The sequence below is a fragment of the Parus major genome, chromosome 10 (assembly GCF_001522545.3).
Source record: "Parus major isolate Abel chromosome 10, Parus_major1.1, whole genome shotgun sequence".
In the NCBI taxonomy this organism is placed as follows: Eukaryota; Metazoa; Chordata; class Aves; order Passeriformes; family Paridae; genus Parus; species Parus major.
Genome location: NC_031779.1, coordinates 11,516,548 through 11,530,335, shown reverse-complemented (window position 1 = coordinate 11,530,335; position 13,788 = coordinate 11,516,548). Strand labels below are relative to the sequence as shown.

Genomic DNA, 13,788 nt, shown 5'->3' with positions numbered 1-13,788 from the left:
GGTCTCAGGAGCTTCCCAAGCCCATCTGAGCCAGGGCTGCACATTGGAACCCATCAAGAGCTGCTCACATGGGTGGTATTCCCAGGGTAGCAAGTACTGTGTCAGCACTGTGCCAGCTTTAAAAGCCATGCTTTCAATGGGAGCATTTTTAAATTAAATGGGGCAGTGTTTGATCTCAAAATGATAGGATTAAATTTACTTTTCTTTAAAAATTAAAAAATGAACGTGAATATGTTTTGGGTTTTTTTCCCAGTTTACTTTTTATTTGTTTGAGGGGTATTTACTTTGTTTTTTATTTTGCTCAATGAAAATAAAATCAGGTATTCCCATGTTTTCTGGTAACATTATTAAAGCACAGGGTAGGTGAGGCAAAATAATATTTATGAATAATTTAACAAAGTTAACAAATTGCCTTACTTGTATGCAAGAATTAAAAAAAAAGTTGTGGCTGTTCAGAACTTGCAGGAAATGCTTTCTAATGAATAATAATCCAGAGTCTGGAGAGGGATGCTCTGTTTCTTTCCCTGTAAATGACGCTAATGGGACTTGAATGTGTTCAACACCCACTATGTCTTTTAAGAATGGGTTCTTTATTTTGGTAATCAGATAAAAACATATTCTCTAAAAGCATTAGTACCATGTTGACAAAATACCATCTCTAACACTAATAGAAAAAATGTGTTATCATTTGGCAGAGAAAAACCTCTTAGTAGGGGAATTTACTTTAAATAATTCATTTTAAAGTGTACATTTAAAACTGATGCATGATTTTAAGAGTGGTGTTTGTTCCATTGAGAAAGGAAAGTGCAACAGTCAGTGTTTCTCTAAATATTTACAGTGTGTTCTTACCTCTGGTAGGACTACAAATGCTCCTGTCATTATGGTAAGGACAATATTGATTCCAAATAGCCATCTCAGGAAGATGAAGTAAGAGGCAACTCCAGACCCAAAATGACCTTAAACCACAAAAACCAGTTACCTGACCTGCGCAGTCCATGAAAGCTTGTATCATTTATCCATGAAGTATTTCAGTATCAGGACAAAAAGAAAAACCTCTCTTATGGAGGGCACTCAGCAAACTAGAGAATTTTTTCATTTTCAGAATCCCAAAGGAACAAAACTGACCCAAAAGTTGCCCCCCAATTAAGACCATCAGTGAGAACTGTGCAGTCTCTGAGGCTCCAGGAAAAGATGAAAAAGCAAAGTTTTAAATAAAGAATTAACTGCTGAAAATACTCATTTAGCTCCCTCCCAAATATTATTTAATTCAATACATTAAAAAGTACACCATAAGGCTCAGCATTTTAGGAGTTTTACTAATACCAGTAAATCTTTATACTTACTCTCGATTTTCTTTATTCTCATTTCCCAAGGAATGAAGATTACCACAAAATTGTATGCAAGTCGAATGAACTTCCTCCAAAGCTGAGAAAAAAGCAGAGAAATATGACACCTCTCCACATTAAAAAAAAAAAAAAAAGAGGTGCTGAGTATTTTGCTCATGTCTTACAAACTTGATGTACACGTTACAAACATTGATGACTAAGGTCTTATTAGGAGCATGATGCCTCAGAGGAAATTCTCTTAGAGGAAAAATAAGCTTTTTTAATTTAACAGCAGCAAATTTGACTGCTGTATTCTCAGCTCTATATATTGCAGCCAACCCCTGCAGAAATCCTGTGGTTATATTTTGTAGAGTCTTTATTCAACCTCCATTTTTTGCACGGTCAGAGGATCTTCCTGGACACATGTGAGAGAAAAAGTAAAATCCACCTGTGCAAAAGTGAGAGCAATTTTTGAGTTGTTGAGTTAGAGCCATAACTTTACAGTATCAACAGGAAAAAAAAGTTGTATTCCAGACATTATAAATTTTTAGTACAGCTAGATATTAAAATCCCACCTATATTTTAGGCCTTTTTTAATAGCAGTGTCAATATCCTATCTTGTAATTTAATCTCCTAAAATTATAGAGGAGTAAATAACATTTTAATTACTGAATAATATTTTAAAAAAATTAGTCTTTTTCACCAAAGTTAATATCTATGAAGATATGGGCATTTAATTGCATGAATGGGAAGTATTTTAATTAAAGAAATGGTAGATGCTGGGAACTGCATGGGAATTGCTGGGATTGGAACTTTAAGTTGAAAACAGGGTTCACAGGGCTGAGAAAGGACTCAAGCACTTTGTGCCAGCTGCACTACAGATTTATAAAGAATACCAATGTGTCCACAGTGAAGTAAAACTTGCTAAAATTATCATTTGATAGCTATAATCTCTTTTCTTCCCTATTGTCTACCTGAATGTATAATTTACACTCCTAGAATCCACAGTATGGGCATCTGGCTTTAATTGGGGAAAAAAAAAACAAACAAAAAAACAACTACAAAGAAAGTGTAAAATAATTGAATTGAAAAAAAAGAAAATTGCTTTCAATGTCAAGAGAGGAAAAAATGCATTTTAACTTAAATTTTCCTGAAAAATGCCATGAGTGGATTGTCCAATCATGAACAGTATATATAAAAAAACTTATGTAAATACATATACACCTAGTAGTTGCATTTTGTTCTTAGCACATGTTCAGCCACTAAATTCTTAATTTTGATGATGTAGTGCTTGCTTTGTTCTGCTACAATTTTTGTCTCCTTGGTCACCATGCTATTTTCTAAGAAAATATGTGGGGGAAAAAATCTCTCCCAGTTAAAAAAAAACACAAACAAAAAAGCCCCCCACACCAAAAAAAAAGGCAGCTCATTCTGTTGCTGTTGCTGAACTTAGCCTAATGTAAAGGCTATACCCCCTAATTTGTGCTAGGATAAAAGAATACAGATCCCCTACATGTAATGAATGGTACTAATTGACTGCTGAATTACATCCCTGTGCTGAATGTCTTCAAGCAAATACAATAGAGGCAATTAGATTAGACACAAACTTTTATTCACTGTGAACACTAAGATAAAAGCTTTTGGTTTTGTATAGGAAGAATTATATGAATAAGCACTGAGCCCAGTCTCTGATTTATTGACATTCTGATTTAGCACTTCTCTTTCTAGCTGAAGTCCTAATTCCACTCATATCAAAGGCAAAAAATAGCATTTATTTTGTCAGCATTTTTGCTTCCACTGCATTTTCCACACATGCAAAGGCAGAACAAGGAAAACTTACTCTTTCCTCATTGGAAAGTGGACATTGCTTCTGAGGGCCAGCATCCCAGAGCAGCAGATATATGTGCAGCTCTCCACTTGTTCACATGAATAAAATGCAATAAAATCTACTGGCCTAACCCTGCCTTTTTGAATTAAAATAAATTAGTAATTAAAAGTATACTTGTAATGAAGACAAAAATATTCTTGACTGCTTAGATGACTAAATAAGTCTTCTCTTGGTTGCTTATTAAATATAATTTCCTGCTTATTATAAAATTCCAGAAACTCAGGCCAGTGTCTATTTTCAGTGGTGTAAATAGATTTGCTAAGATTTTATTCAAATTCTCTGTGTATTATACAAGCAAAACTCCCTCTTTAATAATGTATTTAACATAATCTATTGTAGGATTGTTTTCCAAACCCAAATCTAGACACATTTTTCATACTTAGCTATTGAACTGTGGCCTCAGTTTGTTGAAATAGCTCTTCAGAGGATACTGCATCGTGTTTATTGTTATCCTATTCTAATCACCCCCCTCACAGGCATCAATATTTGCAGGCTGTCTGAAAAGAAAGCTTACACTGCATTAACAGGAGGATATTCATCCCTCAACACATGAAATCAATCAGCAAAAATGTAATTACTAGAACTACAATAAAAAAAAAGGAAAAAAAATAATAAGCTTTTAATTGCTTTTTTCTCCCTCTACAATCCTGAGCTGAAGTATCAGGAGTGCTTAGCAAACACACACTTCCCTTAATCAGAGGTGCAAATGGCTATTGGAACAATAAATTGATAATAAATGAAAGTACCTCTGCCCCAGCAGCCTGGTAACCTCTCGTCCTCGTGAGCCTCCCTTCGTACTTGAGCACGATCTCCTTGGCCTGCCTGCATGAGAGGGGAGGCTCAGTCTCCACACTGATCCCATTGCTCACATCTCTTACTCTGCACAAGCAGCAGCTACAAAGGGCTCCAATGCTCTCAAATACAGCCATGGGCTGCCCCACCATCAGCCCCTAATCCAGGCAGGGCTTTTTTTCTCTTACTGTTGAGCTTTTCACTCATATTTTAAAACCACTCAGACTTTTGTCTGAGAGAACTCGGCATTTGAGAATTTGACTGCAGGGAGGGTTTTCTGTTCCTCTAACTTATTTCTCTGTCCTTTTGTTTCAAAGTCTTTCTTTTAAAATGGTAGAACCCAAATGAGTAAAATAGCAAGATCCCCTTTACAGTCTGGTAATCTCCTGGATACTGCCACCTCCTCTGCAGGTATGGAGTAGCTGTCTTGTGAGATTCAAAGAGGTGTTCACCTGGCATAGACAGTCTTTGACCTCAGCAGAAGGTGGATTGGGACCACCAAGATCTGATCAAAAGGAATGGGAAAGCAGGAAGGCACAGACTCTGCCCAAGAGAGAAAAACTTCCCTTTGCTTTCCAGATTACACAAGGGCTCTTGGTAGGGTAGGGATTCCTCATGGCTGTATTGCCATCTGAGCACCATACAGGGCTTGGAGAGAAAATTCCAGATGAAAAGGGCAAAAAAAGCCAAACCCAAGTGTCACACAGATCATGAAATGAAAGACCTTACACAGTTTAGACAGGTGGCCCAAAGAGTTACTCACACACTCTTTCATTGGAAATCTGGAATTATAATAATTGAAATCCTAAACTGTAAAAGATATTTTTACTACACTAACCATATTTTTTAAACTTAAAAGTGTCCAGTATTTACTGCATTTACAATATGTTGCCTGAAGATATGACAAGCTTCTGTTCTCATACCATGTAACTACCTTAAAAAGGCAGGCTGGTTCTCCTTTTTGGGACACAGTGAAACAATTTAACTTAAAAACATATTATGGAGCATTATCAACAGTCTTCTTTTAGACCAGTGAATAGCTGACTGTCTCTTTTAGTAGTTAATAGCCAAGGCATGATTTCTTGCTCTCTTTTGTGCTGTGACTCTCTAAAGGGAGCCACAGGCATGTGCTGGAGACACCTTCCCTTACAGACTGTCCACCCAGAGGCTGCTGCCTTCAGCCAGCCCTCAGATCATCCCAGAGCATCCTCATGGAACACTTCCCTACCAGCTCTAAATCATTCCTGTGCTCAAACCCTTCCATCTTACACTGAAAATCTCCTGAGGCTGGAAGCACTGTGACAGTCAGTGAGCCTGAAAACCTCTGTGCAGGCACCTTTACCTGAGCGCCCTCAGCTTCTGCCTCATCGGCCACGGCCGGCAGCGGATATTGGACATAATCTCCTTCTGGTACTGGATGTTCTGAAAGATCTGCTCTGGATCATGGCTCTCAGCCTTCTCTTCACCAGTGTCATCATCCGAGTTGCTGGCAGCCCAGCCCACGCCCCACGAGAGGAAAAAGGAGACAAGTTATTCCCGTTCGGATTCCCAGCAGAGCGCTGATTGCGCAGGATCCAGCCTATTACAGCACTGTAAGAACAGGGAGCTAGGAAACCCACATGACCTTATTGTTCTAATGTTGATTAATAGTTTGGATGGTTTCCCCATCTCCAGGACATACATCTTTCCTTCCCCACCTCTTGCTCACTCACTTATGGTCAGTCATAAATTATTCCCTCTCCTGACCATGAACCCCAGTCTTTCTTCTCCAAGCATTTCCAGCCATTCAGCTTGTACATCATGCTAGCAAGACTCTCTGTATATTTTTTCTGGAACTAAGTGCTGTCTAAACATTTCCAGAAAGAGCAGATAACACCAATTTATTAATCATACCTATTATTTTTATTTTAATAATGATGATAAAATATTTTATTGCTAGAATGAGGAAAGCAGGTGATTCAGTTGTGGTCACCATTTAATCCTATTCCCTGCTGAGGGGCACAGGGGTGTGGGACCCCACATATCCAGGATTACTTCTGTGAAAAGATTCATGTGCTTTGATAGATTCCCATGGATGATTATTAAATCATCTGTTCTGATGCTGTCACCACATTTGCTAAGCTACAGCTTTTGCAATTCCCTGTTGGTCTATGAAGCAGCAGCAACATTCATTCTTACAGAGGCTTAGGTCTAAAAACCTGTAGGTGACTGCTTTTCCCTGAATGACATGAAGGGATCTGAAGTACTGCAGCAACCACCAGCCAGGAAGTTTCCCAATTGTATTGCTATGTATTTGTTGGGAAAGTTTCCTGCAATTTTGCTGAAAAGCCAGTCTTTTAATCACTTAGAAATAAATCATAACCTAAACAATGTCATAGAATAATATTTGGGGGACATACTTCATCAGACCACTAATCCACTAGTCTGCAGTCCTGTCCCTTCAGTCACAGGGGACATTCAAGGGAAATTTTCAATTTCATAGGAAAAGAATAACAGACTTCTTACCATGTTATACCCTGAAGTCTTTGGAGTTACTTTGCTTTATGTATAGTGTTTATATTTCAGTATGAAATGTGATTTTGACAAAAAAAAAAACAAACCCAAGGACATTTGAAATAGATCTTAAAATACAGAAAAGGATTTTTCTCATGCTCATTTCCATGCTACCACACTGTTACTCAAAACAGACTACCTTCTCCAGTCTGACACACACTCTGTCTGCATGAAAGTGAAAAGACAAGATCCCAGTGCTGTGCCAGGTAAAGCAGGGGTGATCCCTTACCTGTGGGGTGGCTCCTGGTAGGTGTAGATGCCAGTTTGCCTCTTCACCGTGCGCTGTTTCTTGCAGGACTTGGCAGCTCTGAGCGCAGGGGAGCCCGGTGCTGCTGCCATGGTGCAGGTGGGACTCTGCAGAGCTGGGAGGCAGCTTGGAGCTCGCTGCTCAGGCGTCTCAGCAGCAGCCAAACGTTGTTAAGCAGAGAGCTGTGAGTGCTGTGGAGCAGAGCATCACTGCCTGGTGCTCCTGGCTGGAGGAGCCGCTGCCTGGCAGAGCCTTAAAGCCGCAGCACAGGGCAGCCCCACCACCGCCCCTGCAAGCCCAGACCAAGGTGGGAAGCAGAGCTCAAAGGTGACCCAGCTGTGACCCTCAAGTCACAGCCAAATTTCCCTTGTTGTGGCTGAGGGCCATCCCTCTGAGTGCCATCCCAGCACACTGCACTGCCCCACTTTGGGTGCAACAAATGGTGTACAGAGTCCCCAACACTCTGTACAGGCAGTTGATGTTTCTGCTTCCTGTGCTTGGGACAAGGTTCTTGCTTAGGAAAAGCAAGATGGTTTTTGTTTTGGCCTTTAGTAACAGGGAAACATGCAAAGTCATTCTCCCACAGGGCTTCCAGTTTTAATGGTGGAGAATCCCCTGACACCCTTTCCATGGTCAGCAGCAGCACAACCTCTCTGCCAGCATCTCTGTTATACTGGGCTTGGTTGCCAGGGTAGAATAAACTGCTCCAGGTCCTGCTGGGGCCAGAGAAGAAAATTGTCAGTGTTATTCTCCATCATAGAAATTACAGATGTTCTGGTCCTGTTGTTAAAACACAGCAAAATAGACCAAAAATACTAGATATTAATAGTTCCTGCAGCCATAATTCGATGCTCAGAAAGCAGGAGTGAAAGGAAGAGTTTGCAGAGAGTTTTTACTTGTTCCTAACTTGGTATTTTCTCTCCTTAATAGCTCTGCACACAGTGCAGCAGCAATTTTGATTGCATAAATCAGTAGTCTGTTGTAGTTAACTTTTCTTTGCAGCGTCTGACAAAAAGAACATTTAGTTCTCTCTTCTAAATTTCCTGTAGAGAATACCACAGGCTGCTTTTTCTCTCTGTCCTGAATTAATCTAAAATATTGGCACTTGGTGGGAAGTTTTACTTTTTGACTGTCTATTGTCTTAGACTTATTTAGTTGAATAACTAAAGGGCTAAGTAGTCACAAGCCTTATCTTTTGTTACATTATTGAAAGTGTAAGTCCATTTGATGTAATTCAATTTCTGAGTTGACAAGTATGGACCTGATAAATTTGATTCTGCATTTTGAAAACGTATCTCACAATAAAGTCCAGAGTTTGCTTGCAGGGTCTGGTTTGAAGCCTCCCCAGAAATCTGGGATTTCCATTAGCACAAAGCAGAATGCTAAAGAAATGCCCCTATTCAGAGTTCAGCTGTATTTTGCACCACAGGATGTGTCATATGCATGACTATTAAAGCCTGCTAAAACCCACTTACTGTGTGAGGCTTTTTCTGTGAGCTGAACTCTCTAGTCCCAACTTCACTCTAAGCATCTCTTGCACCCACCTCCTTTAGCCATAACAGACTAAGGCCTCTGGACTCCAGTTTGCAGCTTACCATGGATGGATCACAGAAAAATTTATTTTTTTCTGTACTGTGTTTTATTATTTTTCGTTTGGAATCTGTAGAACAAAGGCTGTTAGAGCTTTGACATCTCAGTCCTTCTGAGTACCATTCCTAAATCCACAAACCTCTGAATGGCTTTTATATTTGGCTTCCAGTTCACAGGACAAAGGACACATCCCACAACCCTCTCTCTCTCAGACCATTCATCAAGTGAAAGCAAACAGCCAAAAGGAGTAGATATCAGCCCAGAAGCACATCTCCATTAAAAATCTTATCACCTCTTCCCAGCTGGAAAAACAAAAGAACTATTCTGGATTCAGGAACGCCCTTTAGAGCTTTGATACTCAGAGAACTGCAAGCACACCCACATCACCACTTTTTTGACATGGCTCAAGATACATTTTCAATTATATAATTTAAAAGCAGGAATATGCTAGTTCAAATGTCCTTCCTTGGCTGTAGTTATTTTCCTTTGCATGCCAGCCAGTGGCACAGCACTGGGGGCCAGGCTCTGTGCCTTAGCTCATGAGGATAAGTGCCCCTCTAGTCAGGCCACTCTACCACAGTCCATTAGCTCCTTGCTTATTCCAGCTATGTGCACAAACATTAATCTCATGTTGCAGATAAACACTCACAAAGGAAATGCCCCAAAAGGCAGGTTTTGACACAATAATGGCCTGAATTTCCCAGAAGACATAAGCTAGATCTCCAAAATCTGCAGGAGAGAAACACAGATATCTCTCCTTCTGTACTACCATTCCTGCCTCATAGTTTTCCTTGAGATTTTAGATGTCATACTTTTTCATCTGAAGGAGCCAGAGTGGAGAGATTAAAATCTAACACCATCTATAGCTCCTAGAGATGACTCTATTTCACAAATAAAGCAGCATCCTTTAATGTCATGGTGTTAGAGCACTACCAAACCCATTAAAACACTGTCATTACTGATTTACATGGATTTAATTGGCTAGTGTATCTTTACGTGTCAATGAGGCAGACAGATTTTGTTCCCCTTTATTAGAAGAAAGCTGAGAGTATTAAAAAAAAAACAAAGGGACAATTTAAGCCTGACATTTATACAGCTCTAATGGTGCCAGTGCTTGAGGCACATACATCATATGAAGTTACTACCAAACACTAAAAGCACAATGGGCAGCAAGAGACTTATGAATTCTGAGCCCATCTGACAGAAGGATGCAGGGAAAACAGAAAGCAGGATTCAAGAGCTTAGCCCTGAAGTTGGCAACATCCTCTGTTGTCCATGATCCCTGCAGTAGCCTCTTTAAGGAATTCAAGCATTAACTCAGGTCACAGGGAGGGTTTTGGTTTTGCTTTTCAACTCAGCCAGCAATTCAGCAACCAGAACACCCAGCTGCCCATTTCAATATGCTCTATTGAATCCAGAAACCTATTTGGGTTTGTTTTAGTCTGAGTGAATACTACAAGGGTTATAGATTTGATTTCAATTGCTATTAACGGGATGTAAAACAGGACATTAGCTTTTTACTGCAAAACTTTCAGCTCTCTGTGTGTAATAGGAAGACTCACATTTGATCCATAGGATCATTTTGCATTTTCAAACACTTACCCAGGAAAAAGCTGGGCTGATGAACTCTGCTTATTGAAAATTCAAGGAAACAGTAGGCTTTATTCTTTCCCATATACTCTATTCCCATAGAGGTAGAGTTTAAATTTTACCCATCACTCCAGCACTGCAGTTCAACTCGGGACCTTTTCAAGATCTCCCTGCCTGGGAGATTCAGAACATCACTGATCTCAATTTCAAGGTAAAAAATCAAGAAAGGGACTAGTTTTCCAGTCATCTTTGTAAGAAAAAGAGATTATCCCTCCAGATCCTTAAGTACATAAAACAAAAGGGGGAAAAAGCATTTGGAAACACTGACCAAGACAGTTTGTGTATCTAATGTGAACTAGAACTATCAGTAGTGCTGAAAACATTCACAGAACCCAGTGATAGGTAATGATGCTGTAGAGCATCCAAGTTTGTGTGAAAACATTGAAGCTCCTCGTGGCTAGAGGACCTTTACTTGCCGAGCTGAAAGAACTAAGATCAAAAGATGCCTCAGTTAGACTTCAAAGACAGACATTTCATTCTCAAATTACAATCTCAGTTCACCTGTTTAGTCCCCAGAGGAAACACAGATCTGCAGCTGCACATAAGTGCAGTTATGGGATTTCTAGGGTAACAGTGCCAAAGCCATCCTTTTCACTTACTGAGCATAAAATTGATCTACTGAGCTCTGGTAAATCATTTGCTCCCCCTAAGATTGTTTGGACAGTCTAATTTCATTCAGTAGGTTCTGCTCTTCAATTTCACCATGTTCATAACTCTTGCTGACATTTATCACACTTGGATCAAGGGGAATGCTCCCATTGTAGTTTAATTTTCTTTGTGAATTCACAACCCACATAAAAAAAAATCCATTTAAAAAGGTCCTCCTGTGCAGTTAACTGATCTTACAACATCAAGAGATGACTATTTTTATTCTTGGATGAGTATCATGACTATTAAAATATACATTTCTGTGACAGTGCAACTCACAAGAGAATATATTGAAATCAGGAAATTTTCAGGAGTGTTTAAGAGGCCAATGCTAAGACAGAGGCTAAGGAAGAAAACCAAGAAAACAGCCAAGCCAAGCACCCATGGAGGGACAGAACAGGCATGAACAGCTTTTACAGCCAGTTCAGCCCTGCCCTGGCCTGCCTGGCTCACTGTCCCTGGGACTTGAGGCTCTCTACTTTCAGGTGGCAAAAAAAGTAATTAGACACCAACAGAAAACCGATTTTTCAAGCTGCAGCTTCTCCTGCTGTGAGGAAATCAGTACTTTGTGCAGCTGGGCCTACCCAGCAGCATGACGTGCATCCCACAGACATGTGCATTTCACCAGGGACGTTTCTGAAAGCACTGTAACCAAATTATTGTCCAGACTTACGTGAGTCGTTACAAGCCAGACCTAGGAGTCAGTGAAAGTGAAGAAGATAATTTTAGGTTATTTAATAAATAAATTAAAAAAAGATATAAAAAGAGAGAGAGAAGAAATTTCTCATTTCAGAAGAAGGAAGGAAGAGTTCCAGGAACTGACAATGACAGAAAGTAACTGAATATAGCCAGGACTTTCCAGAGTGATGATATCTGGGACAACCTTGCTAGTCAAAAGTCTGGAAGAGGTGGGACATATCTGGAGCAGACATCCATCCATAAAAATCTATTTCTAGTTTCCTTTGGTTTTGTAACATACACTCAATTTCCCAGGGTAAAACAGCACCCTAATTTTAGAGGGTTTGGCATTGGAATAGTAAGATTAGTTTACATTTATTGACTAACATCTTCACGAAGGAGATGTTCATAAAAAATGGGCGAGGAGAATCAGATGAGCTTAATTCACTGCATAAGGAATGTTAGTAATTCTATTACAACCCAGGAGGTTGTTTAGGTACATAATACTTAACTCATTAGCAAACAGTAATCATCATTTGTTCAAGAAAAAAACACAAATGCAGCTACTCAAATTACTGTCTGCAAAGAGATGAGTTTATTCCTCTCGCTCTCCAGGATATTGCATCAACCCTGTACTTGGGAAAGCTGGGGCTGCCAGGCTGTGCCTACATGATCACCTAAATTCAGCACCTAACACACTAGTTAAAAAAAGTAGATCTAGAAATAGATCAAGAAACTATGCAGGAGAAACTCTTAAAGTGTAACAAAACAAAAAAGAAAATCTTGGGAGACTTCAAAATATTACACCCTTGCAGAAAACTATTTTTAATATTCTTCACACAAAGACATTGTGTTACTGGCTAAATGCTGCAGTAACTCAATGCAATAAAATTGGTCAGTTCTTCTTATCCTACCCCAAAGACACACCTCTACAGCTAAAAATAATGATGTTCAGACTGATATTTATTAAAAGCAAGCAAAATGTTATTAATTTTGTACAGTCTCAGAAGCACTGTGCTGTCTGAGCTTACTAAATTTCAGGTGACCTTGAAAGTGTCTGAGTCACGGGCAGTTCAAGCTGCAACCTAAACAAGCATCCTAAATCTTGTACATTGTCACGTGCTCATTATCTGGACTTTGTACTTTCCTACCACTGAGGGGTTTTCACATAAATTACACAGGAAATGAAGCAAAATGCAATTACAGTCTCCAACAGCTCCAAGGCAGATAGATAGCAAAGGCATGCAGCACAGTTCAAGAGTCAGCTTTCAACAAATGTCACCTATTAGGAAGAATCTAAATGAAACATATATCACTAAGACTCCCACTTCTAAATTATATCATTATCTCATCACTAGGAGAAGCAGTTATAAGGTTACAGTGATTTCAAATAATCAGCTTTCAAACAGATTTCTCAAAGGGACTTTTCATCTCTGCTTTTACACATCACCATTTGGACTTTCACATATACTAGAAAATTCTATTATATTATATTAAATTGAGTTATCCCAATGAAAACATCTCTAGTAAGGTTAACCCAGACACTTAATAATCCATTAGCACCCTCTCTTTTTCAGCATAACAAGTTTTCTCATAATAGCTTTTCAGTCTCAAAAGGAAAAGACACAGCTATAGAACTTCTGAGTGTTCTGAATTGATGGGATTCAGCTCAACAGTGGGAGCACTGCAATAATGAATAAAATCATATTTTTTCCCCTGCCTTCAGTGGATGGTAAATCAGCCCCACAGCCTTTGCATTAACTGCTCACAGGAGCAGGTCCTAGGAGGCCACATGGAACACTCACATCTTCAAGGGAGGATCCTTTCTTAACCCATTTTTTAAAGTGAGGATCTCAGACTTTTTTTTTTTTTGCTTGCATTTGCGGGGGCTTTTATGTGTTCTGCACTCAGTGCAAAAGGATTAGTAAAGTAATACAAAATGCAGTTTACAAACATTAGGTAAACGCTAACAAAATCTTGATACATATATTTAAAATAGTTCTTTCTTCCCAGGATCTCACCTTGCAAATACCTTTATCTGCTGCTGAATTAATTATCACTGAGGTTATGGACATCAAGTCCAAAGGGAGGCCAAACATTACAAGAAAAGCCTCAAATGATAAAGCAGTGAAGAGACTCTCTTAGTTACTGTGGTAATGATCTCCTTCCTGCCAGCACACATTAAACACATGCTGGTTTTTGTAAGTTCATCTATTGTGTTCACTGGTCTCATGGTATGTTTTATTTCCTCTGTAGGTGGAATGTTTTGAGAAAGCTCTTTAATAGCCAGCATGGGCTTTGCTAAATTAACCCATCAAAGATTTGAGATGTGCTATGAAGATACATATGAGCAGCCTCTAAGGCTCAGCTCCAGCAAAACTGTTTAAATCTTAATAAGAAAATTATGACTCACAACC

At 39.3% G+C, this 13,788-nt stretch overlaps 1 protein-coding gene across 1 annotated transcript in view; it reads right to left on the bottom strand.

Moving 5' to 3' along the window:
• Window positions 1–7,228, bottom strand: part of TMC3 (transmembrane channel like 3) — a 21,685-nt gene extending 14,457 nt beyond the window's left edge. Inside the window, exons 1-5 of the mRNA XM_033516887.1 lie at window positions 6,788–7,228; window positions 5,348–5,491; window positions 3,960–4,035; window positions 1,344–1,425; window positions 850–956 (exon numbers count right to left, since the gene is read on the bottom strand). Coding sequence (XP_033372778.1) covers window positions 850–956; window positions 1,344–1,425; window positions 3,960–4,035; window positions 5,348–5,491; window positions 6,788–6,897 — 519 coding nt within the window. The 5' untranslated portion in view covers window positions 6,898–7,228. The remainder of the gene's footprint in view (window positions 1–849; window positions 957–1,343; window positions 1,426–3,959; window positions 4,036–5,347; window positions 5,492–6,787) is intronic.
• Between the last annotated feature and the right edge of the window lie 6,560 nt (window positions 7,229–13,788).